Source organism: Saccopteryx leptura, chromosome 2 (genome assembly GCF_036850995.1).
Source record: "Saccopteryx leptura isolate mSacLep1 chromosome 2, mSacLep1_pri_phased_curated, whole genome shotgun sequence".
In the NCBI taxonomy this organism is placed as follows: Eukaryota; Metazoa; Chordata; class Mammalia; order Chiroptera; family Emballonuridae; genus Saccopteryx; species Saccopteryx leptura.
In genome coordinates, this window is record NC_089504.1 from 166,123,450 (window position 1) to 166,149,823 (window position 26,374).

The following is a 26,374-nucleotide window of genomic DNA, read 5'->3' on the forward strand; positions in this document are numbered from 1 at the left end:
ATCACTGATGCAGAATATCTGATTCTCTATCCTTTCCCTTTTCTTTGCTCATAGGGTTTCCTTCCCGGATCTCTTGAGTTTCTCTATATGCAGTCTCTTCCTTTTTGCTCAAATGACGAAAAACACATGTTACAGCTTTTCCTCCTTTAACAGGTTGTGGCCTGGATGAGAAGGTAGCTATTCCAGGCATAGTCTGGAGGATTTGATTAAATAGCTCCTCCTAAGAAGGGAAAACAGTGAAAGATTAATTTGAAACCAGTGTTTGATTCTGGTGTTGCTCCTCTAATACCCAGTTCTTGAATTGCTGCTATTTAAGTGGTTAGCTAAATCAAATCCTACATGTCCAGTTAAGCCTACTGAAACCTGTACCATAACCTGGCAATTAGACAAACTCCATGTAACTAACAAGGCACTCAAGGCTTGGTAACTTTAAATCCCTACTCTGTTACTACACTAGGGGCAATTTGGCCCCGAGCTATCTCCTTGCAAAACCGAATATAAAGCAGTAGGTTTGGGTGTTGGCAGAGGATTAATTTATCCCCTAAACCAGGGGTCTCAAACTCAACTCAGCATGTGGGCCGCAGAGCAAGATCACAGCCGTTCGGCGGGCGGCACTAGGTCTACAAAAGGCAACTGTTATGCAACACTTTTCTCACTGCAGTTGAAAACAAAAACAAAAAATCAGTACAACAAGCACAATAGTACATGCAGTTTACTCAGTGTCACAAAACGACCAGAAACTGTAGTTCGCATCACAACTGCTGTTAACTAAGCTAATATCTAGCTAGGATGCTAGAGAAATGAAAAATACAAGTAGGCCCCTAGGCTTACTTAATTTTATCCAAAATATTTTGAACTTCGTGGATTAGTCTACGGGCCACACAAAATTGTTCGGCGGGCCGCATGCGGCCCGCGGGCCACGAATTTGAGACCCCTGCCCTAAACTGTGAGCCTTGTGCAGTTCCCAACACTCACACAGTTACTTGGGGTATTAGAAAAATACACTGAGTCTGGAGATTCTGGGTCAGCTGGCTGGCGGCTTAGGTTTAAGTGATTCTAACGTGGAACTAGAGTTGACCACCACTGTGCCAATGCTGCCTTTTTATTGATAAGTTATTCTAACCCTAAAAGCAAAACAGATATGCTATAAATTATCTTGGGATTCTGAACTGATACACATTTTTTTTTTTTTTTTTTTACAGAGAGAGGGATATAAAGGGACAGGAACGGAGAGAGATGAGAAGCATCAATCATTAGTTTTTCGTTTTGACACCTTAGTTGTTCATTGATTGCTTTCTCATATGTGCCTTGACCGTGGGCTTTCAGTAGACCAAGTCACCCCTTGGCTCAAGCCAGTGACCTTGGGTCCAAGCTGGTGAGCTTTGATCAAACCAGATGAGCCCATGCTCAAGCTGGTGACCTCGGGGTCTTGAACCTGGGTCCTCCGCATCCCAGTCTGACGCTTTATCCACTGCGCCACCGCCTGGTCAGGCTACACATTCTTGAAGACAGTTTGACCTTAAATACGCTTATATGCATTTATAAAGAGACAAACTATAAAAATGAATTCACTAAGTTTCTAGTTTTTCTATTTAAATATTCTATAATCTGTAAAATAGGGTAGTATATAGCCCTTAAATTATGAAGTATAATGTTACCACATGGCAAAATATTTATACTATAGTGGAAAAAGTAACAGTATGCTTGCATCTTGAAAAACAATTGGAAAGCTGTTGTCACGAATAGATTTCCATCAGTTTTCTTTGCCTTTACATTTTCTACAATTGCACTTAAGAAAGCAAAAAACACAAGTCACTCCTGTTTTTACTTACCATTTTATTTTCTGGCTCTTCTACATTCTTTGCTTTCTTTATAGTAACTTGAACTTTATAGTTTTTCTCAATCCACTGCTGAATCTGTTTACTCTTTGTGTCCAAATCATGTTGTCCGATATTTGAAGAAAACGTTAGTTCCTTTGTCAAAGCTGGTCCTGGTTTGAAACAGTGAGACTTGGTGCTAGGACTATTGACTACCCTGTTTATGAGACTAAACCACCACGGATATTTGAAAAAACCTTAGGTTGCCACAGAGGTCCTAACAGTACTCTCACATGACCAGTTTCACAGACCAGTAAACACTTTTAAATGGGAGACAGATACAAAGGTACCATTTTTTTGCCTGTCAAGTAAGGGTATTTAAATATAAAATGCCTCCATTTATTGTTACCAGCATTTAATGAAAGAACACTGAAAGAATGGCCCCCAAAAGGAAGAAGTTTTGCTTTCTGATAAACTTAATTATCCTTGTTTTTCTTTCTAATGTGGCTCTGTCTGGGAAGTCCTCTTCTCATCTTCATCAGTGATGCACTAGCTACAGTGGGGTCATCCAGACTGCATCCTGCCTTCACTCACTACTCCAGAAGTCCTGACAGTAGAACATTATTTTACAGGGGGTGAACTGACTACTCATTAAAGGCGTTGGGATAATTGAGTTTTTTTTATTGGAAAAGTTAAGATTTTGACCCATACAAAAACCTCCCCAGATGGACTATGTGAAAAATACAACTTTAATACAAATAGGAGAAAAGAAAGGATATGTTTATGACCTCAAGACAAAAACAAAAGAGAAATCTAACTAGGATAAGGTTTTTGCTTCATACAGAATTGACCCTATAAGTCAGGAAGAAAAATAAACCGTTGAAGTAAGAAAAAATAAAAGTGAATAGGCAGTTTGCAGAGGAAACTATGGTGAAAAGAAGTTAAAACAGGATATGGTCTATGCATTAGCATGGCAAAAATTAGTGTACAGTACTAAGTGTGGGTGAGGACCTAGAGAAAAAGTCCATACCCTGCTGCCCCACAGGAACCTTTAGCGTGCACAAGGAGACACTGATGCATACATGTGCTCATCGTTCACAATGAAAACGAAAGAAGCCCAATGGCCAGGGAAATGGACTAACAAACCTATGGTATATGCTTATGATGAACTGTCACTTGGTAATTATAATTAGCTATAGCCGTTACATAAACAGATCTTGAAAACAGTAGTGTGCCATTTATAATTTTATGTATACAAAATTATTCTATATACTGTTTATAACAGTATCTATAATGAGTTTAACATGGACTGGATCTATACCCTGAATTCATGAGAGGGTGCCAGGTCCTCTGGGGAAAGAGGATGGAAAAGGAGAAGGGAACACAGGGGACCTCGACTATTCTGTAATGTTTTGTTTAAGAAATCTGAAGTATGACAATGTTAATTCTTGTTCATTTCAGATAGTAAGAGCTGTTTATTGTGTTTTTCTGCTTCTAATTTCCAAAATAAGTAACTTCTCTAAAAAGGAGTTATTTTATTAACACCTTGCTTGAAGCTCTGGCCAGTTGACTCTAGTTTCCTATCAGGACAAAGTCCGGCTTTTGACAATCTCTGAGCACAGCAAGGTATCTTCTCCAGTCTGTCAACTTTTTGTTTTCAGTGACAGTTTGATGTCCTTATCCCCTAGTTGGCCTATTCTGAAAATGTTTTGTTTTCCAGTCAACATCCTTGTTGTAAGTGTGGTGTCACAAACTGAGCCACAGACAAGGTGTGATTTTCTCAAGATGCACAGCCTCACTGTGGCAGCCCTGGGACCAGTCTCCCGACCCCACCTCAGTGCTTTGTCCATTGAACAACTTTCTGTAACGAGCAGAACTTAAAATAATGAAAAACCAACATCTTCACTTAATAGCCAAGTAATGGCTTTTATTAAATGACAAATACCTTTAAAGGTGACTGGAAAAATATGTAAACGAGTGTTACTGTTAGTACTGTAACAAAATACTCTGGCATGGAAGATGCTCTGAAAATCACCTCAGAGTTTAACAAGGGCTTCCATGGATTGGGCCAAACACTTCCACTTGGGATGAGATTTTTTTTCTTTAAAGGAGGGTAAATGAGTGGCTTAAGACAGGATGGGAACTTGACTCCATCTCTTCTGAGTCTCATTTCATTACACCCATTAGTTACTCTGCCTTCCTGGGCACTGGGAGACAAAGCTAAGGGCAAAAGGGAAAGAATTCCTATTATTTTTGTGGTGTTTACCTTGTTTTCCTTCATTGTACATAGATTTAAAGAAAGATGATAGACACAGGATACAAAGGAATAGAAATAGGTGAGGGATGAAAAAACACTGGAAACAGTGGTGAAACTGAATTTTTCAGTTTCTCACCTCCCCATTGTCACAGGCACTGTAGCAAATGCCCAGTTTGAATTGTTGATTTGTAGGGCAAAGAGCAAACTACCTACCAGTTTTAGGTCTAGCCTTTTCCCTTTCTCTCAGTCTCAGCCGCTCTTCATGGATCTGCGTGCCGGTCATGAGCTGGTACTCGGGGGGCCCTGTGCTGGGCTTCCTCTGCACAAGCCTCAAGTCTCGCTCGTCCATGAGTCGGATCACGTCTGCTCGGTGCAGGTTTCCCAAGTCATTGCCCTTCTCATCAAATAGATGAATAATTCGCTCACTGATTTTTCTTCCAATGTTACTAAAATCAGTTTCATTCTTTTTTCTCTTTTTTCTTTCATCCTGGGTGTCTCCAACAGTACTAAAAGCTTTTGCATGAATCCGCTCGGACAGTGTTGGGGCAGAAGCAACAAGGGGCAGCTGTGCTAGTGCCACCTTCTGCACCATGTGCTCACCCAAACATCTTCTAAGGCAGTTCTGTTCGGTCTTTATGGTCTGTAATGTTACTGTCTTTAGAAAAACAGCAGCCATCCTAAAAAGAGGGAGAAAAGTTGATTGAAATGAAATCATTTGTTCTTGTAGTTTGATATTGTGGTACAAGGAGGGTGTGTGTAAGGCTGTGACTATGTCATCTGTGTTTTCCTCACATTCACAGGAAATTTACACTAATAATATGGATCATCAGGTGACCATGGTCACACTCACTCATGGTGGTACTGTCCCCAGTACCGGTTATTGTTATAATAAACCGTATTTGCAGTGCTTTTGTCTTCCATTTTTTTCTTCACCAAATATTGTACAATTGATTCTATTTCCAATGGATCTTGTAATGACAATTTCAGAAGCAAAGATTATCTGAAGGGTTTATTTAGGAAGATGCAGTTTATCAAATCCTTGGTGATTCATAAACACCAACTCATAAACTTTAAAAACATTTAACAATTTGTCAGTATATCTGACGGTAAACAAAATATGAGAGCACTATTATGGGAAAGTGGGCTCTCCACAAGGAAAGCTGACCCACTGAAAAACTAGTTGAGGCTATCAGAAAGAAAATACCCTGATGTTAAAGCGCTGACCTCATCAATGATAAAGACCACTTACAAGGTAAGAAAGGCATTACTATGAAGTGACAGCAGTTCCTGGTGAAGTGCTGCACTTCCAGTTGCCCCTCTACCATAGGAAGTGTCTCTCTCCTTCCATTCACATGGTCGGTAACAGTGCTGAAAGAGGAATGAGAGGACCCATTCATCTAAGTTTTGCTGAGAAACATCAGAGAACCAAGAACTCAGAGGTGTGTCTTGTCAAAGATCAAAGAGGAGAGGATGAGGTGCCTTGCATAGTGCTTCTTAATGACCGGTCCTGGGCAACCTACTGGAGACTCCCCTGGGCTTTGTTAGCACTGGAAATTCCCTCTGGTCCCTAGCTTTGATCCCACCTGTCAATCCACTGATCTTATCTACCACTACTCCCTTTGTGACGAGTGAAAAGGGAAAAAGGAAGCTCAGCAAACTGAATAGGAAGTACATGGAAGGTTCATATTCTCGCTTCCCCTTATCTAGCTTGATAACACCCAAGTTTACTGCTCTAGCTCCAACTTCTTCCCCAAATTACAAACGTATAGTTAACTGCCTCCCCAGCATCTCCACTTAGATATCCAATACTCATCCTACAGTGAACATGTCCAAGAATGAATTCTCCACCTTCCCACCATTGCTCTTCCCTCAGTCTTCCCAGTCCCATATAATGACAACACATCCTTCCAGTTGCTCAGGCCAGAAATGCAAAGTTATCTTTGACTATTCTTTTTCTCCCTGCAATTCATCAGCAAATCCTTATGTTCAACTGCTAAAATATATTCAGGGTCCAACCACTTCTTACCTTCTCCATTGCCACCGCACTGCTCCCAAAGGCCAGCATCATCATTCCCATAGGTTACAGTAACAGCCTCCTGACTGCTCTCCCTGTTCTGCCCTTCCCCCTATAATTGATCACCCATAAGGCACACAGAGTGACCTTTTAAAATGTGTAAGTCAGATTACCTGCCACCTGTGCTCACAACCCTCCATTTGCTTCCATCTCAAGGCAAAAGCCAAGCCATGTTGGGGCCTATGGCGCCCCTGGTGAGCTGGCCCCCGCCATCTTCTACCCACAGCGCTGACCCCACTTCCTCCAGCTCACTCCATTCCAGCCTTGCTGGCTCCTTGTAGTTCCTTGTAAACACTAGAGCTGCCGCATCTTTGGGTACCTGCACCCAGGGGGTCTCTTCCTTCACACAGCTGCATGGCTTACGTACTTCAGGTCTTTGTTCAAATGTAACCACTTGACAAGGCCTTCTCTGGCCACTCTTTATAAAAGGTATACTCTGTCACTTTCAAACCCACTGCCTCACCTTTTGAAAAAATTCACTGCCTGACATATATTTATTCACATGTATTTTCATAATCTTTCCTCACTAGAAGGTAAGCTTCATGAGAAAATGTAATTTGCCCATTCTCTGCACTGCTCGATTTCTACATAACACTAGAGCCTACAGCCTAGCTCAGTGGTGCACACTGAAGGACTGTCTGAGCCAAGGGATACAGCTATGATGGTGGTGTCTACGGCTTTTAACCTCGCGGTCTTCAGCTGCATCGCTCCCGGCCAATCCACATAAACACTGGTTAGCCATCATATTCTCATTGCTAGCTGGCACATCAAATGTCCACTGACATCAGTGACATCTATGGTTATGTGTCATCCACACTGAATGAGATAAATTTACAGCCCTTCACTGGTTGGGGATCCCAGTTGTAGATGTTGTAAGGGCTCAAAGGGAGCACATTAGATCTGAAGTGGATGAGATGCTTCACGTTTACTAAGAAACAGATATTGGTGGAGGAAGGCCCCAAACCAAAAAGTGGAAAAATTCTGAAGAGACCAGAGAAGATATCTTTCCATTTATTATCTGAAAAGTAGCAGCAGCAGCAAGTCTCATTTCACTGTGAGTCACAGATGAAAGCTAATGTGCCCTATGTAGTTTATCATCAACATATTAACATAAAAAATATTATTTCAAAATGTAGGATTTTTAGAAGAAAATAAACTAGGCATAAGGAAAAAGATATTGTAAAATTTATAAAAACCCTGGTTACTTGAGGTTGAAAATTGGTGATTTTTTTCCTATTGTTCCTAATTATTTCTCAAAAAAAATTTTTTAATTGAGAGGCAGGGAGGCAGACAGACAGACTCCCACATGTGCTCTGACCGGGACCCAGCCAGTGAGCCCACTAGGGGGCAATGCTCTGCCCATCTGGGGCCACTGCTCTGTTGCTTGGCAACCGAGCTATTTTTAGTGCTACAGGCAAGGCCATGGAGCCATCTTTAGCACCCAGGCCAACTTGCTTGAACCTTTTGAGCCATGGGGAATAGAGAGAGAGAAAGAGGGAAAGAGAGAGAAGGGGAGGGGATGGAGAAGCAGATGGGCACTTCTCCTGTGTGCCCTAGCCAGGATCAAACCCAGGACTTCCACAAGCCAGGTCAAAGCTCTACCGCTGAGCCAACTGGCCAGGGCTCAAATTTTTCATAAATATTTTTATCTAGTAAATGTCTTATTTACAAAATAAAGATTATTTCAGAAAAATGATGTAGGATATTTTAAACTTTAAAAACACTTTCCAAGAGAAAAAGGTAAAATGTAGAAAAATACTATAACTATTCTTTAAAGTCCTTTACCATTATTCAAATTTTTAAAAGATTTAAATTTTCTTGACTTATACAGCAATAAAGCTTGAACACTAGCTAAATTTTGGCTTAAGATCAGCAAAGCTGCCTGACCTGTGGTGGTGCAGTGTATAAAGCGTCGACCTGGAAATGCTGAGGTCGCCGGTTCAAAACCCTGGGCTTGCCTGGTCAAGGTACATATGGGAGTTGATGCTTCTTCCAGCTCCTCTCCCCTGTCTCTCTCTCCTCTCTCTGTCTCTCTCTCTCTCCCTCTCTCTCTCCTCTCTAAAATGAATAAATAAAATAAAATAAAAAATTAAAAGGAAAAAAAAATGCTAAAAAAAAAAAAGATCAGCAAAGCTGAAGATGTATATGCTTTTTCAAAATAAGCTTTTCATATAAAATTATAAATACGAACAAAAAACATTAGTAAATTTGAATCGCAAATATCAACATAAATACAAATAATTACAAAAGTTTTTATTAGGAATATTTTCAACCATGTACAGAAAGAATAGTATAAGCCTTAAGCACCCATCACTTAGCTTAATTACCAACACGTGGCCAAGCTTGTTTCCTCTCTACCCTCAACTATTCCTGCCCCCACCCATCCATGAACTATTTGAAAGTAAATCTTACTTCATCAGTAAATACCTGTTTATCATCTCTGAGAGGTACAATCTTTTGTGTTTTCAATAACCACAGTAACATTATCCCAACTAATCATCTCTTTAGATCAAATATCCAGTTTTCAGATTTCCCTACTAGTATTATAATTGTTTGTGTACATTTTATTTAGTTTGCTAATGTGAAAAGGCTCTCATTGGTCAAGTGTTATGATTTAAACATTAATAATTAAATTCATTTCAACACATTAAATATGCAAAACCTATTAAAAAGATCATATGTCACAACTATATGACTATTGCCTTGACACCTTACTTTGAAAATTGGTAAAGAACTAAACATATATCTTCATACGTTTTTAGGAAGAACTGGAATCATCCCCAGCTAGTTCTGAAGAAGAAAAGCTCTGCAGAGGAGAATGCCAGCCACCAAGCAAAGAAAAGTAAAATTTAAAAATTACGATTTGGCCACCACCAATCAAATCACTGACTCAACAAGGATGGATACAAAAACCATCAGGTAAAAAGCTGATGAGGAAACAAGGTATTCAAAGATGGGTTTCAAACTGAAATAGGAAAAACATACTCTGGTTGTCACCCTCATAACCGAAGGTCAAACTCAGCAAACCGATGGTGGGACCCTATATCCTATATCCTATATCCTAGTGCCTGTCTCCTGGTGTCGCTTGGCTTCTCTGGGCACCTTCTGCGGAACAGTCCTGCCAAAGGATTACACTGAACCTGGTCCAGCCTCCAGACTAAGCTTTCCATTTCCAAGGAATACAAGGACCAGGCTCAGGGAGGGATAAATTAGACCACAGGAAACAATCGGACAAATCCAAAGCGTGAGACGAAATAACTGGCTTAGTGTCTTAAAAAAAGTTTCACTGGAAAAGAAATGGGTTGGGGGAGGCTGTTCTTGAATAAAAATACTGAGGAAAACATAATTGTAAAACGCAATGTGTTTGAAAAAAAGCAACTAAAAAGACATACGTACTGAGATAAAGGGAAATTCTGAAGATGGCCTAGATTCATGGATGGATTAGATCAGGGGTTCCCAATCTTTTTACACAGGGGGCCAGTTCACTGTCCCTCAGACCGTTGGAGGGCCGGACTATAAAAAAAAACTATGAACAGGCCCTGGCTGGTTGGCTCAGCGGTAGAGCATCGGCCTGGTGTGTAGGAGTCCCGGGTTCGATTCCTGGCCAGGGCACACAGGAGAAGCGCCCATCTGCTTCTCCACCCCTCCCCCTCTCCTTCCTCTCTGTCTCTCTCTTCCCCTCCCGCAGCCGAGGCTCCATTGGAACAAAGATAGCTCGGGCGCTGAGGATGGTTCCATGGCCTCTGCCTCAGGCACTAGAGTGGCTCTGATTGAGGCAGAGCATCGCCCCCTGGTGGGCATGCCAGGTGGATCCCAGTAGGGCGCATGCGGGAGTCTGTCTGACTGCCTCCCCCGTTTCCAGCTTCGGAAAAATGAAAAGAAAAAAAAACAAAAAAACCAAAACTATGAACAAATCCCTATGCACACTGCACATATCTTATTTTAAAGTAAAAAAACAAAACGGGAACAAATACAATATTTAAAATAAAGAACAAGTAAATTTAAATCAACAAACTGACCAGTATTTCAATGGGAACTAAAAAAAAGACAGCCCCCATCTTTTGGGGGTAAAATTAATATAAGACAGGGTCTTTTTTTTTTTTTTTTTTTTTGTATTTTTCTGAAACTGGAAACGGAGAGAGACAGACAGACTCCCACATGTGCCCGACCGGGATCCACCCGGCACGCCCACCAGGGGGCGATGCTCTGCCCCTCTGGGGCGTAGCTCTGTTGCGACCAGAGCCACTCTAGTGCCTAGGGCAGAGGCCAAGGAGCCATCCCCAGTGCCCGGGGCCATCTTTGCTCCAATGGAGCCTCGGCTGTGGGAGGGGAAGAGAGAGACAAAGAGGAAGGAGAGGGGGAGGGGTGGAGAAGCAGATGGGCGCTTCTCCTGTGTGCCCTGGCCGAAGACAGAGTCTTATAATAGGGGAAACATGGTGTGTAGTAATATGGGGGGAAGACTTTTGGGCAAAGGGAGGATATAGGGGCCATTATGTTGTCGTACATTTGGGGGGAGTATAGGGGCCATTGTACTGTGTAGTAATGGTTATAGTGCTTTGTCCAGGGGTCCCCAAACTACAGCCTGCATGAAGCCCCCTGAGGCCATTTATCCGGCTCCCGCCGCACTTCCAGAAGGGGCACCTCTTTCATTGGTGGTCAGAGCATAGTTCCCATTGAAATACTGGTCAGTTTGTTGATTTAAATCTACTTGTTCTTTATTTTAAATATTGTATTTGTTCCCGTTTTGTTTTTTTACTATAAGATATGTGCAGTGTGCACTGAGGGAAGAAATACATAATATCTTTCTATTCTTTATTTACTTGAAATCGATCACTGAGAAACTTCATATCCAACCACTGAATGGTATGCGGACAAACGGCCCAGGGTCCCTTTCCTCTTCTGTACTGTCTTTCCTCAGCGATCCCTGCTCCTTTTCGTCCTCATCCTCCTCGTGGCCCTCTTTGGCATCATCCCTAACTTTCTCAGGATGAGGTAAGAAAAATGAGTCAATTGCATTATTCAAAATGCACACCACACAGAGGAATTTTAATGTACAGTCCATAAGAAATTGAAATGATTTCAATAATAAGTCATGAAGTGGGAAATTTTTTAATGAAATAAATACATGATTACTTACATATGCTGTGTATATTTCAGGTGGGGTTAGGGTTGTTTTTAAAATTTTCTTATTTATTTGAACCAAAACTTCTATCAACATGTACACTATTACCATCAACCCAGAAATTTTCTTCATGCTTCTTCCAAGTCAATATCGATCCCCATCCAGAAGTTATGACTGTTCTGATTTTTTCCCATCATAGTCTAAGATTTCATATAAATGGAATCAAACAGTATGTACTCTTTGTTGAAAGGCATCTCAGCAAAATGTTTTTAAGGTTCATTCATGTTGCTGCATGTATCATTAGTTTGTTCCTTTTTATTTCTGAGAAGTGTCCTAGTATATGAATATGCTGCAGTTTTTATTTATTTTATTTTTAGATTTTATTTATTCATTTTAGAGAAAGGAGACAGAGAGAGAAGGGAGGGAGGAGCAGAAAGCATCAACTCCCATATGTGCCTTGACCAGGGAAGCCCGGGGTTTCAAACCGGAGACCTCAGTGCTCCAGGTCGATGCTTTTACCCACTGTGCCACCGCAGGTCAGGTTATGCTGCAGTTTTTTAAATCCAGTTTCCAGATGATGAACACTTAGGCTGCTCTCAGTTTTTGGTTATTATAAGTAAAGCTGCTATGAACATTCCTGTACACTCCACCACCAAAAAAAAGTGACCAAATGATTACGTACTCTCCAAAGGACAGCTGCATTCCCCCAATGACACATTATCAGCCTCACCTCTTCTTCGCAGGTACTATCTGTGATCTGTTATTCTGCACCACCTTTTGTATGTCTTTGGGAGGTACTGGTAATGTATTTTTTTTACATTTTTTTTATTTGTTTATTTTTTTACAGAGACAGAGAGTGAGTCAGAGAGAGGGATAGACAGGGACAGACAGACAGGAACAGAGAGAGATGAGAAGCATCAATTATTAGTTTTTCGTTGCACATTGCGACACCTTAGTTGTTCATTGATTGCTTTTTCATATGTGCCTTGACCGTGGGCCTTCAGCAGACCGAGTAACCCCTTGCTGGAGCCAGCGACCTTGGGTTCAAGCTGGTGGGCTTTTTGCTCTAATCAGATGAGCCCACGCTCAAGATGGCAACCTCAGGGCCTCAAACCTGGGTCCTCTGCATCCCAGTCCGACACTCTATCCACTGCGCCACCGCCTGGTCAGGCTGGTAATGTATTTTTAAGAAAACTTCCTAGAATGCAATTTATATATGTGGGTTAGAAGATATAATCATGGAAGGTGAGTGGGGAAGTCCTGTCTTGTAAGAAATTAAATTGTTTAAGTGTATTCTGAAACTATGTAGACTAAGAAGTGAAAGTAACTTCTATTATTTGTTTATTCACTGCTCTTCTAATACAGCTGATAGTCACAAGCTCATATTTACATTTATTCTCTCCAGTGAAGCTGGCTGGATCAAAGTGAGAGAAACTGCAGTAGTTTAAGTACTTGTTAAATTAATTTTGACAATTCCTATGACTTTAAAATTCTTTCTCGCCTGACCAAGTGGTGGCGCAGTAGATAGAGCATTGGACTATCTGGATGCAGAGGACCCAGGTTTGAGACCCTGAGGTCGCCAGTTTGAGTGCAGGCTCATCAGGTTTGAGCAAAGCTCACCAGCTTGGACCCAAGGTCGCTGACTTGAGCAAAGGGTTACTTGGTCTGCTGTAGCCCCACGGTCAAGGTACATATGAGAAAGCAATCAATGAACAACTGAGGTGCTGCAATGAAAAACTAATGATTGATGCTTCTCATCTCTCTGTTCCTGTCTGTCTGTCCCTATCTATCCCTCTCTCTGACTCTGTCTCTATAAAAAACAAAACAAAACAAAAATTGTCTCTCATACCTTCCAAAGAAGTTTCACAAAGTCCTTCCTCCTGCCTGTAGACTTGCAAACTTCCCATCAGCCCACCTCCAGCCTAGGTTATGCAGCCTCAATCCCAGAGGACTGACTGCACCATGGTCACAGAGTCTTCATGTCGCTGTCGGCCGGCTCTGGTTTTGCTCTTCCATAAGGAACATAAAGTACTCTATTCAGGATGGCTGTTTAAGAGCAAAACACTGATTTGCAACACTGGAAAAAGCCAACACAAATTTTTGGCCAATTTTTAAAACTTTTAGCTATAAAATTTTAAGTTTATTTTATTGAAATAATCTAATAACCACCCAGGAAATATTTTCTTAAAAGCTTTTAAATCCCGCCCTGGCTGGTTGGCTAAGTGGTAGAGCGTCAGCCTGGCGTGCAGGAGTCCCGGGTTCGATTCCCGGCCAGGGCACACAGGAGAAGCGCCCATCTGCTTCTCCACCCCTCCCCCTCTCCTTCCTCTCTGTCTCTCTCTACCTCTCCTGCAGCCAAGGCTCCATTGGAGCAAAGTTGGCCCAGGCGCTGGGGATGGCTCCTTGGCCTCTGCCTCAGGCGCTAGAATGGCTGTGGTTGCAACAGAGCAACGCCCCAGATGGGCAGAGCATCGCCCCCTGGTGGGCATGCCAGGCGGATCCCGGTCGGGCACATGCGGGAGTCTGTCTGACTGCCTCCCCATTTCCAGCTTCAGAAAAATACAAAAAAAAAAAAAAAAAAAAAGTTTTTGAATCCCAACTAAAGACTCAATATTACAAGTTGAATTTAACCTCATACAGAAATTTTCTAGTCATCTCATCTTCAGAATTTCATATTTCAGTAACCAGCATCCTGGTCCATCCAGAGCCACATGTTATCTTTTCCACTTCTGCCCTCCCAACACCCAGTCTCATCAGTTTTACTTACTAATACCACTCAAATTCACCCACTTCCCTCCATATCCACTGCTACCACTGTAGTTTAAGATATCGTCCAATTGTTGTTTGGATTCCCACCAGTCCCCTAACTAGGCTCTCACACCACACTTGAACTCCCGCAATCAGTGCTCCTCTCTGCATAGCAGTAGGAAACCCAGTGTCCTCACCACCTTAAAACTGCTCCTCAGGAGGGCAAGAGGCCCTTCCCACCTCTCCAGCCTGTTTGGTATGGAATAAGGCTGGAGAGGTGGGAAGGGTCTACTTCTCTTTGTCTACACCACACTGGCCTTTCAGATTCTTTAAAATGTTCTTCTCCTTGGTTTAGGAAACATCAGATCATTGCCCAATGCCACCGTCTCGGGGCGTTCTTCATTGCCTCCCAGATCTACCCAGATCTCCCCCTGCCCACCCTCACCCTGCCCATTTGCTTGTTGAGTTCAACATTAAGGCTGAACATCAAATGCTTCCACAGTACAGTTCCTCTTTCCCATACAGCATTTATCACAATTATAATTTTGTGATTACCTTATTACTGTTTCCTGCAATAGACAGTAAGTTCTATTAAGCAGAAAAGAATCCGAGTTATCCTTTACTATATTGTGCCAGGCACAATAAATTGTAGCTGATTTTTCTCCACTCTCTGTACTTTGAGGCCTTTCCTAACATGCTTTCCAATGAGCAAACTTACTTTTTTCAGGAGTCTTATGTCATGCAATCTACTAAATCATGACTGGGGACGGGGGGGAGGAACCCCACAATCACTTCGCAACCTCCCCCAATATGCCGCCCTCCGGCAGCTTGGGCTCGGCCGGCCCTTCCCGCGGGGCGCGCAGCCCAGACACCCACCGTCGACAGTGCTTCCTCACCGAGCGGGATCGGTCACCGAACGGGATCGGTCACCGGCAGCAGAGGCGGCCACGCCCACACCGAACACAGGGCAGGGACGCCCGGCGTGCGCGTGCGTGCGTCCGCCTACGTGCACCGGAACGGCCGGCTGTGGGGCAGGTGTTGGGTCTACGTCCTGTGGCTTCAGATGCCCGAGCGGCAGCTTGGCCCCAAAGACGGCTTTATAGCCGGACCGAACCCTCGACTCCGTGGTAGAGCCTGGGAGGCCTCTGCGCTCTCCGCCCGGCAGCATGGGTGGCACTGACCTTCCGGGGACACGGCCGAGCGCAGTGCCGTCTCCTCCGCAGGCGTGTCCCGTAGAGTACGCTCTCCGCCGCAGCTCCCGCAGCCGGTCAGCGCCCTTCTCCCTCGCCTTTCCCCACCGGGGCGGGCGAAGGTCTGGTAGGAGCAGTGAACGGCGTCCGTGGCGAGACCCCCTCGCTCTCCGTACTGGGCGGAGCTTTGGGCTTGGTGTCTTAAAGGAGAGGTGACCTGGGGAGGAGCGCTTTTCTGGCTCCCCGACAAAATTCCTCCGACAAAAGTAACGTAGAGGGCAAGGTTTCTGCTGGGAAACTGCTCCTCACCATCTCCTGTGTTTCCATAGTTTAGAATGCTGGTGTGCTGAGTTTGTGTGGCAATCAGCTTTCCTTTTCTAGTTAAATTACGACGTCTTTTGTGTTTAATAAAGTATTTCATAAACGTCTTTCTAATTATTTGGAGTCAAGAAGTGCCGCCACCGTTTTGCAGGTGAGCCAATGGACTCGGGAAATAAAAGGCAGCTGATGCGCTGCAGGCCAACCGGGTCTGATTGCCGGGTCACTGAGGACTTCACGGAGATGGGGCCAGGACTCGCGTGGTTCTGAAAATGTAATTGGGAGAGCTAATGTTGTAGTAATATAAGGTTATAGTAATTAAATATATAGAAATATAAAAAATAATGGAAGCTATATAAAAGTAACTAAAATGATATTTAAAATTGTTGGAATCCATGGGAGTGCAAAAAGGCCAGAGTAACAGGCTCTATTGATAGGAAGAAAGGAACCCTGCCGGGTACTTCTCCTGGGGAGAAGAGCACCAGTACAAGCTAGGGGCACGAATTTTATAGGGTAAAGGGAGAGTCTCGAGCAAGTGGGTGTTGAATTAGAAGTCCTGGTATGTCTGGAATGCTCCTCCTTGGGGAGCTTACCAGCGTCTTGGAATTCCTCTGTCTCAGGGGCGATAGTCCAATAAGTAAGGGTGAGGTCTGACATAAGCAGAACATCAAGAGGGCGGTTTGGAATTACTGGTAAATTCACGTATCTAGCATTTCTCAACTCTGTGGTTACATATAAAAGAAAGGCAGTTATTAATTTTATAATATATGGTGAGGGGTGACGAGAAAGAGGAGAAAAAATTGGAAAATTATTGCTTCTTCTGGAGAGAACTCAAGAAAAGAATCTTGCCAACCCAAGTCCCTCATCCAGTTAAGGAGGTCGTCAATTTCCTTGCTGTGATGTCTTCCAAAACCTGAGTGAGGATGTAAAAAAATTTTGCGAGGTAATAATTTTGAATTGCTTGCTGCGAGTGCCGAGTGGACAGAGTGACATGGTGATGCATGGTTTCCTGGATGAGCCTCATGAAACGTGCTGGTCTGGTTCCTCTCGAATGGGAGGACATATGGAGATTTTTAGAGACAGGGAACCTGTTGGTGTAAGTTTTTGAAGGACTGAGTATGTGTGGTTTAAAAGGAAGGGGGTTTGGAGAACATTCAAAGGAGGGAACTTTTTGGGCTGAGGGGCGGCTTCTTCCTGTTGTCATCCCTACCTATTTGATATTTCCTTCATGAAGTTCTCCTTGGGGTATTGGGGAACAGGAGTGTAGGAGCATTTGATTGTAGGTAATCCTAGAGATTTCTCTCATCTGGGCCTGTAGGAACTTGATAAAGAAGGGGGAAACTATTTGGATAAGGAGGGTTGTATAGTGGGGGGTGAAAGTTCTTCCATGGTAAAGTTAGAGATATTCCTGGCAGCCCTGGAGAGAGCAGTTAGCTTGAGCTAAAAGAAATGTTTCATGTCCGTTTGTAGGCTCCAAGAAGACCCAGCGATCTTGTCCCCTTACTATGTGTTGGTCAAATAAGTTTTTAAGTATGATATATATCAGGGGTCTCCAAACTTTTTACACAGGGGGCCAGTTCACTGTCCCTCAGACCATTGGAGGGATGCCAAATACAGTGGTCCTCTCACTGACCACCAATGAAAGAGGTGCCCCTTCCAGAAGTGCAGTGGGGGCTGGATAAATGGCCTCAGGGGGCCGCATTGCGGCCCGCGGGCCATAGTTTGGGGATGCCTGATATATATGTTTGCTCGCTTATAGTTTGTATTGGGTGTGGGGGACAGCAGACCAGGTCATCATAGCCTAAGGCTTAGTTTTAAGACTAAGCTTTTACCCACACCCTTGACTGATTGCATGATGTGGGTGGTATGCTGTCACAAGGAATCCAATTATGCCTCAGATAAGTGACTTTGTATCAGAGACTTCCTTATTTGTATATTGGATTAAAGATTTTGGTTTCTACACTATAAAGTGGGACAGACCAGTTCCTGCTATCACCATTGCAGGAGCCTCCCTGATCCCTTGCCCTTCATGGGAAAAGCTGGTTTTTCTTCTTTTCCCTTGTCTTCTCTTGTGGTTTGCCTGTCTTGGTGAGACACCAATAAACAGGATGGCCCACCATCCTCCAACTCTGCCATTTCTTTACCATCTGCCCAAATCAAATGGGAACCTACATGTGAATGGCCACGATGGCGGCTCCTGGCCTTACACTATGTGAAAGGTAAAAAGACTGAGAAGCATTAAGAGGTGAATACTGTTCATTCTCCTAGTTCTTCAGGGATACAGAAGAGCTTTAGGGTTAGGGGACCTGTAGGGGTTGAAAGATAGGATTTAGGAAGTTTGTTGATATAGGGTTTCAGATTTTTCTGTTTCGCGAGAGCAGGTTTCAGGGTTGGCGTGTAGGGTTACGTAGATTTTTGCAATTTTCTGATTGGCGAAGGTCTGCATGCAGTTCTGTAAGGAACTAGTGAACACACGTAAGAGGCAGGGTCCAAAAGTTAGAAAAATAAATAGTGTGAGTGGACCAATGAAAGGCAATAGTCAAGAAACCCAGTTTGTGTGAAACCACTGATTCCATGTTTATGAATTCGCTGGGCTTCAGAGAGAGAGTGAGAATAAGACAGGGAAGTGGCCAGTCCCCCTGCCCCTAGACCTACTTCTATAGAGATTCCTAAAGCAACAGGAAGAGGGATTACCTGTACAGCTCGTTTGGTCCTTAGATTGACGGGTAGTGTACTAGGAATTGAAAGAGGCTCATGGGGTGGGATTAGGTTGATATTTGGGGTGAGATAGATTAGGGTACAGGTTTTTTTCCAATTAGTCGGGAGACACATATAGGTGTTATGCCGTTTTTCTACTTTAGCAGCAGTGGGAGTTGTCAGGATCACGGTGTGTGGAACTGTCCATGTGAAACTCAGTCCTTAGGTGATGTACTGCTGGAAGTGCCTCTTGGACAGGCTTTGAACTGTTTGCTGAGTAACCTGTAAATTCTGCAAGTACTTAGGTAAAGGGTGGTTACATTTCTACACTTTGCAGTTAGGGTTTAAGTCCTAGTGACCACTGCTTCTAGCTGGAATTAGCAGCAGATCCCAGCCTATAATAGGCATGGGGCATTGAGACAAGAGGAATAAAGGAGAAAGCAATGGAATCATACTGTCAATACCCACAGTAGAGATCTTCGAGGGATAACTAAAACTCAAATATTCAGGCAAGGCATAGTAAATGGCCCTTGTGTTTCCAAGAAATGAGATCAGTTTATCTGCTACTTGGAAGAAATACCTTAGGCTCATGAACGATGTCCTTGGGCCTTGAGTGGCAATTCCCAGCATGCTGGGCAAGGTCAGGTCACAGGTAGCTGGAGCAGGGCTAGAAGAGACTGAACCCTCCCTCCATGGAGCAAGGGGGCAGCTTACCTTCTCATGTCCCTCTTTCCACAGCAATGATGTGTCCCTTGATGGAGCCGGGAAGCCTGGCAGGCTTCAGTTCAATGACCTTTCTTTCCACTCTGGAGCAGAACCCTGATAAAATCCTATGAAGCCCTTTAGGGTGTTGGAGACTTTAAGAGTGTATGCCAAAAGCTGATATTTCTTGACTTCTTTTGGGCCTTATTTGCCTTTTCTGTTACTTCCTTGGCCATTATAGACCTTAAAAGCCATGCTCAGAAGATCTCACTGAGGGGCTTGATTAAGAGAGCAAAATTGGGAATCCAGTGTCTAAAGAAGCCCATTAGACTGAGGAAAGAAAGGATTTGATTTGTGGTGGTAGGTGGTTGGGGACTGCGAAGGGTTTGAGTTCAATCTAGGGTGAGACCTCAGGTGGTGGGGGTTAAGGTGATGCCCAGGTAGGCTACGAACTGAGAGTGAAGTTGAGCTGTAGCAGAGAAGACATGATATCCCTTCACAGTAAGGAAGTTAAGAAGAGTAGTGGTGTGTCTCCTTGAGGCAGGCAGGGAGGGGCTGCAGAGGAGTAGGTTATTTACATATTGTAAGAGAGTACTAGTTTTGAGATTGCATGCTACTAAATCCTGAGCTAGTGCCTGCCCAAACAGGTGTGGGCTATTTTTGAACCCCTGAGGTAAGACAATCCATGTAAATTGCTGGGCTGCATTAGTGGCCGGGTCAAGATAAACAGAAAGTAAGAGTTAGGGTGTAGAGGAATGTACAGAAGGCATTCTTGAGGTCTAGGACCATATGTGAGTTGTGTTTGAGGGAATGTTTGACAGTAACCTGTAGAAATTAGGGACTACTGGATGGAGGGGAATTACTGCCTCATTAATCAGGTGTAAGGCTTGTATGAGGCGAAAAGCCCCTGAAGGTTTTCAAAGAGGAAAGATGGGGGTATTGCAGGGAGAGTCCATGGGGAAGAGTAAGCCTTGATTTAAGAGGTGGGTAATTATTGGTTTAAGGCCTTAGAAACAGACACAGTTGCACATCAAAGACTTCACATACAGATTATGAATTAAGGAATTTAAGTGAGCATGCTTTACTTGTTTCAATTAAAATTATACTAGAGATATTTTCTGACAAACAAAGAGGAAAACAAATTACTTCAGCATGTGAGGGGGAGGAGGGGATTAAAAACATAGTGGAGAAAGGAGGGGTCCCTGGCCAGCAGGGGAGGAGAAAGTGAGACTGGTATTTGCAGGCAAATGAGAAACAGGATCCAGCAAAGGGAGGAGAGGGGGCTTTCTGTAGGGAAGAGACTCAAGTGGAAGAGATTTGCGGAGGGACCAGAGAGGGGTCCCGAGAGAGGGGTTCCCTGGGTGTCAGGCAGGAAGGGGAGAGTGGTAGGAGTCCGTGGACAAGGAAAGATTAGGAGCGGAGGTTTTAGGTGAGGTTTCTTTGGCCAACAACCAGCCTGTGTGTAGAAAAAGCGGCACAGAAATTAAGGACAGGAGGGAAGGGAGAAGAAAGCCGGCACATAAGGAATCTCAGAGACCTTCCCAGTCTGGTGGCAGAAATTATCTAGGTCCCTCAGCATATTGTAATAGTATGTCCCATTTTCAGGCCAATGGGAGTCATTGTCTAATTTGTATTGGGGCCATGCTGTGTTACAGAAGAAAATGAGGTTTTTTTGTCTTAAGGTCAGAGAGACCCAACTTAGTGAGGTTTTTTTATGAGACATCCTAGAGGGGTCTGGTCGGAAGTCTTAGACTCTGAAGAGCCGTGGAGACAGGTGAGCAAGAGGGGGCATCCCCGCCTTTTATCACTGTCCCAAGAGGAGAAAATCTCCGTGTGGAGGAGTCACCCCTGATAGAGGTCGTCACCACCTGTCAGGAAGTTCCGAGAGAGAGAGTGGAGAGGTTTGGCTAGGCGCCTAGTCTTCCGTGCTGTCTACTGAGACTGAAAGTCAAACCCTTCAAAAGCTGAGGTGTGTCAGAGAAAACCGTCCAACCAGAGAAAATTTTGTGGAAAAGAGAAGCTGACTGGGGAAGGGGAACAGAGAAACTCCTTACCTTCTGGTCCAGCAGGCGTTCAGGACAGGGTTAGACTGCTGGCCAATCAACCTACAATTACATATCCAAACAGAATCAGGGAGTAAGCCCAGGACGAGCTGCCGCTGCCCATCGCTTCCCTGGTTGTAAGTTTTGATGGCAAAGAGGGATTGTCCAGGCAGTTAGTACCCTGTCCTGGGTTTTGGCACCAAATGTTGGAATCCATGGGAGTCCGAAAAAAACAGAGTAACAGGCTTTATTGAAAGGAAGAAAGGAACCCTGCCGAGTACTTCTCCCAGGGAGAAGAGCACCAGTACAAGCTGGGGGGGGAGGGGGGACACGAATTTTATAGGGTAAAGGGAGAGTCTTGAGCAAGTGGGTGTTGAATTAAAAGTCCTGGTATGTCCGGAATGCTCCTCCTTGGGGCGGCTTGCCCCTTCTTGGAATTCCTCTGTCTCAGGGGCGATAGTCCAGTAAGTAAGGGTGAAGATAAGCGGAACATCAAGAGGGCAGTTTGGAATTCCTGGTAAATTCACATATCTGTCAAAAATAATTATTAAAATTAAATAAGGTTATGCCATTTGGATAGGAATTAATATAGTGGCTTGGTGCCATAACTGTGTAATGTGATAGACTATTTACAAGCGGGGCCCAGTTAGTATGTGTGTGAAGTTATACATAGATGAGAAGTGGCTTGGTTACTTTGTAAGTTAATGTAAATAAGAACATCTTAAAAAGTGGTTTGAAGTAAACATTTCAGTAGATTAATGTAAAAGGGATTCCCTGCGAGGAACTCCCAAAAAGGTGGTTTGAGGTGATAATCCTATAGATTGACACCTGTTAGAAGGACTGGCCAGAAAAGGTACTAAAGCTGGGGAGCCCCGTGCTGCATTCGTCACCCAGATCCAACGTTGATGTGGACTGTCTCCACGATGCTCTGAGCTCTGAAAAGAGACAGCCGAGAGGAGCACACCCATGGGGCCCCCTTAAGCTGTACCCAGGCACGCCAAAAGGACTTGTGAGTGATAAACTGCCTGTGTGATTATTGCAACTAACTCTGTGTCGGTGGTATCTTTCCTCTGGTGGCAGTTAGTGCTGGCACTTATCATTAGTATCTCTTAGTTGTCTCAAAGAGGCTGCCAGCCCTGCTGGTAAGCAGGAGTGTCCCACTGAGTGGGTAATCAAATCAGGGACACCTGATTGACGTAGAGCTTGGGCTCTACTGGGACAGCTTCCAACAGACCAGCAATTTTATGAAGGGGAGAACTCACTAGAGAAGCCCAGTGCTCTGGTTTCTTACCTGCCCATCTTTAGGAGCCCATCCCTGGTCCCTGAGACCACCAACTGCTAAGGCCTTGGTTGGACTCTGGATGTCAGCCCCCTGCTCCTCTCACCCCTTCAATAGGAAATTCCTGGATAGCAGAGAGCCTATGGTTGTGACTTAGTGAAGCCACCTAATTGGAGAATACTTGCAGTAATCATATGAGAGGAAATTACATTTATTGGTACTTGTAGTCCAGCAGAACACATTGCTTTTATGCTCATTAAATTATTTCTTCTCTCTTTTCCCCTTTTGCCAACTTCTATTATGAATCTACCTTTGCCACCCAGGTTAGTGTATCTTAAGGTTCTCTTTACCAAGCCACAGTCGCAGAGCTCCAGGGAAAAGCAACCTGGTCTCATCTCTCCAGGCAGAGGAGAACAGAAGCTCCATATCCACGCATGCTGCAAATGGCTTTTCCAGTCTACCTGAATCATTACCAGCTAGAAGCAGCAGTCATTGGGACTTGGACGTGAGCTGCAAAGTATAGAATTGTGACAACAATTCCAGTACTATGCAAACTTTTCCTAGATGTGGACTTTTCCTGAACTCCTGCTCCTTGTGACAGCTCCTAACAGACTGAACTGGGGTTGGGTTGCATTTTTTAGGGATCTGGCATGGTGTTGGGGCCAACTTGGACTTGGTGAACATGTTAAGGACACTACTCTTTTATGGATACTTGCTGTATTGGCCAAGAGTTTGCTTAAAGGCTTTAATCACTGTAAAAAAAAATAGAAGACTGACTGGATAAAGAAGATGTGGCACATATACACCATGGTATACTGTTCAGCCATAAGAAATGATGACATCGGATCACTTACAACAAAATGGTGGGATCTTGATAACATTATACAGAGTGAAATAAGTAAATCAGAAAAAAACAAGAACTGCAGGATTCCATACATTTGTGGGACATAAAAAACGAGACTAAGAGACTTGGACAAGAGTGTGATGGTTACGGGAGGCGGGGGGAGGGAAGGAGGGAGAGGGGGAGGCGGTGGGTGAGGGGCACAAAGAAAACTAGATAGAAGGTGACGGAGGGACAATCTGACTTTGGGTGATGGGTATGCAACATAATTGAATGACAAGATAACCTGGACATGTTTTCTTTGAATATATTTACCCTGATTTGTTGATGTCACCCCATTAAAATAAAAATTTATTTATAAAAAAATTATTTCTTGAATTAAGTATTACCTCTTTTATTACAAATGAATAAACTAGTTCAGCCTTAAATAGCTCCCTGAGAGCAAAGATCAAGTATTGAGTGTCATCATGTCCACTCTGTTTCCTCATCAAGTCCCACGTCTGGCAGTTTAGGCACTGAATATTGAAAGGCAGAAAACTGAAAACACGGGACAAACCGAAAACACAAGGAAGGCTAGTGTGTCCCAAAAGAAAAATTTATTTAATATGCCTGGGTGCAAGTGTGCTGAGACCAACAAAAGGGTGTCAGCCCTGAGCTGCGGGAGAGAGCATTAGATGTAGGGGTTACTGCGGGCACTTGGACATACTTAGATTAGTATATTGGGGTTTGTTGCCTTAGTTACAGACTGTCTCCTTTTCCCAACCTTCAGGCCCCTCCTGATGTCCTTGTCTTAAGAATATTTTTCAGAACCTTCCCAGGGTGGGGGGAGTTGATTAAGGGGAAGGGAAGGTTGGGTGAGGAAAATGTTTACTGAAGAAGTTGCCTTAGTAGAAGTTGGGTGAGGGGAATTTGAGTTTTTAAGGAGCCAATTTAGCCCTAACATTCCAGCCTTTTGTTGTTTATGGAAAAGAACTGAAGGTCTGCCTTCCATAGCTGCTTCCTGCTGGTTAGGGTTGGTGAAGTATTTATGGGGAGGGGGATGGATGACAGTTGGCTGGTTGTTGATAGTGGTCTTCTTAGGTCTGGACCAGGTGGTATGGAAGCGGTGGCTTGAAGTAACATAATCTCTGTAAGGGACTGGTTTGCAAATGCCCTTTGGTGGTCCTGAAGGAAAGAAGAAAGGTATACAAGACATGATCTGGAAATTAGAGTAAGTATGAGGAAGAATATGGAACCTATGAAAGGTAGTAGCCATGCATTGATTTCCTACCTAGACAACAGAGGAGAGAGGGGGTAATCAGTGGGTTGGAGGGACTGTGGATCCTAATAATTGAGATGGAGGAAGGAAACAGTAGTCCTGAAAATTTAAAGAGTATTAAATAAGTGGCCCTCATATCTAATAGGAAAAAAGTGACCTTACTGATGACTAGTAGTGTTACCCGAGGCTCTGCCATTTACATGGTGGAGGGGGAGGCTTGTGGCAAGTCTGGGCTCTGTTAGTGTTTTGTTTTTTACCCTAGGGAGAGGCCTGGACAAGAAGAGATGGTTCTCTTGTTTTGACGGGCTTGTGGGTGGTTCAAATTTCAATAGCCCTTACAACTACAAAGACCAGGAATTTATGGAAGTTATAGAGAAGATAAAACTTAAGACAAAGTAAGAAATGCATTATGAATCTGGTATAGAAAGAAGGGAAGAACAGGTTGTGATTATGTATGGTTTTGGAAAAGTGGAATAAAATGATATATGTATTTAATTGTAGTCTATAAAAACTGCCTTGTAAATACTTTTCCCTCTACACAAACCTTCACCATTCAGAAAAAAACAGCCTCTTAGAACAATTTCCTTTATCTTTCTTTTAAACATACCTCTGTACCTTATACCTTTTACTATTAAAATCATAGTTTCTTTCAAATTAATCAGAATTCTGTTTTTAAAAACCTTAACTTTTAGTGAGGACTTAATCAGAAATTAGCAATTTTAAGGCACACTCTTAGGTAAGAGGTGCTTTTTTTTTTCATTTTAGAGAGGAGAGGGAGAGACAGAGAGAGAGGAGAGACAGAGAGAGAGAAGGGGGGAGGAGCTGGAAGCATCAACTCCCATATGTGCCTTGACCAGACAAGCCCAGGGTTTCGAACCGGCGACCTCAGCAATTCCAGGTCGACGCTTTATCCACTGCACCACCACAGGTCAAGCCAGAAATTAGCAATTTTAGATTGATATTTTTATGAACTGTGGATGAAAAAAAAGATGGGGTCACAAACTAGACCTGACAAGCTCAGATGAGTTTTGCACGATGGCCTTGTAAATTTAGAATTTGTCCTTGACAGCCTTACAGGATGACTGAAGAGAAGGGCAGGAGGGGCTGCTCAGAAGCTGCCACTTGGATTTTAAAAGTCCTTTTTTCTCCTTTACACTGAGTTTTACTGTCTGGAGAGAGAGGTGAGAATTTTTCTTTTGAGCTTTGTAGGAGAAGTAGGAGGAAAGCCTGAGCCAAATCAGGGGTGGTGGTTAAGAGGATTATGGAGGTTATGGAAAATAAGAGAATATCTCAGCCCAGTAACAGGGTGGGACAGCAGGGGAGAAGTAAAAAGGTGTGTGTGAAAGTGAGGGATTATAGCATGCTTTGTAGGAGTGTGGTCAACATGGTTGGGAAATTTAGCCATCAATCCCAACAACAGAGACCACAGACTGGCAGAGTAAATTGTCCCTGTATTTATAAGGAAAAGAAGTTGGCCTACCTGCCACCATCAAGTTTTGCCCAAGGCTCAGAAGATGTGGGGGTTTGTCCCCAGACACCATCAGTCTTCATCAGCCAGGCCTATCAGCTCCAAAAAGGGGGGATCCAGGATGACTAGGAAGTGAAGGGGTCTTGCCTAGAGAGATCCAATCACAGCCTGACTTCTACTGGAGCCCACTGCAAAGGGGGCAAGGTTTTGGGGGTAACCTGGATTAGGGCATTTGCTGACCCAGTGACCTTCATTGCTGCACTTAAAGCCAGCACCTGGTGGAGTGTTAATAGGATATTTTTGTTGTTGTTTTTGGAATGCTGTTAGTACTCCAGGATTGAAAGTGAGCTGGTTTTTGCTTTGGGGCTTTTGTCCCTGTTGCTTAAGACCTTGAAGACCAAGTTTAAAAGGTCTCACTGGGGAGTTATGTGGTAAGGTACCAAAGAGTTGCAAAAATTAATATTAGTATTTTAGGAGAGAAAGTCAGGTTTCTTGCCCTGTCCTTTCTTTAGAGAATAGAGAGAGAAGGATATGGGAGTTTCCTGACTTACAAGGACAACT

The 26,374-nt window shown here is 43.6% G+C and overlaps 1 protein-coding gene and 1 long non-coding RNA gene across 3 annotated transcripts; one reads left to right on the forward strand and one right to left on the reverse strand.

Moving 5' to 3' along the window:
* Nucleotide 1: 1 nt before the first annotated feature.
* On the reverse strand, nucleotides 2–15,331 carry MTIF3 (mitochondrial translational initiation factor 3). 2 transcript variants are annotated; one of them, XM_066369253.1, is made up of 4 exons: nucleotides 15,200–15,331; nucleotides 4,288–4,751; nucleotides 1,833–1,990; nucleotides 2–220 (listed from the first exon to the last, which is right to left on the reverse strand). In XM_066369253.1, exons 2-4 carry the CDS (start codon nucleotides 4,748–4,750, stop codon nucleotides 2–4), a joined length of 840 nt encoding a protein of 279 aa, XP_066225350.1. In that variant the 5' UTR covers nucleotide 4,751; nucleotides 15,200–15,331. The 2 variants fall into 2 exon arrangements, with proteins under 2 accessions (XP_066225350.1, XP_066225351.1); XM_066369254.1 differs by lacking the exon at nucleotides 15,200–15,331 and adding an exon at nucleotides 14,895–14,910.
* A 205-nt stretch (nucleotides 15,332–15,536) lies between these two features.
* LOC136395100 (uncharacterized) lies at nucleotides 15,537–23,206 on the forward strand. Its single transcript, XR_010749267.1, has 3 exons — nucleotides 15,537–15,680; nucleotides 16,353–16,469; nucleotides 22,570–23,206. It is a non-coding gene; the product is annotated as an uncharacterized lncRNA (long non-coding RNA).
* The last annotated feature ends 3,168 nt before the right edge of the window (nucleotides 23,207–26,374 follow it).

Coding starts and splice junctions, on each gene's coding strand:
- MTIF3 (XM_066369253.1), bottom strand. CDS start 4,750: ATGGCTGCTGTTTTTCTAAAGACAGTAACATTACAGACCATAAAGACC. Junction 1,991..4,287: donor AAAGGCTAGACCTAAAACTG/GTAGGTAGTTTG, acceptor GTTTCAAACCAG/GACCAGCTTTGACAAAGGAA. Junction 221..1,832: donor AAGAGCCAGAAAATAAAATG/GTAAGTAAAAAC, acceptor TTCCCTTCTTAG/GAGGAGCTATTTAATCAAAT.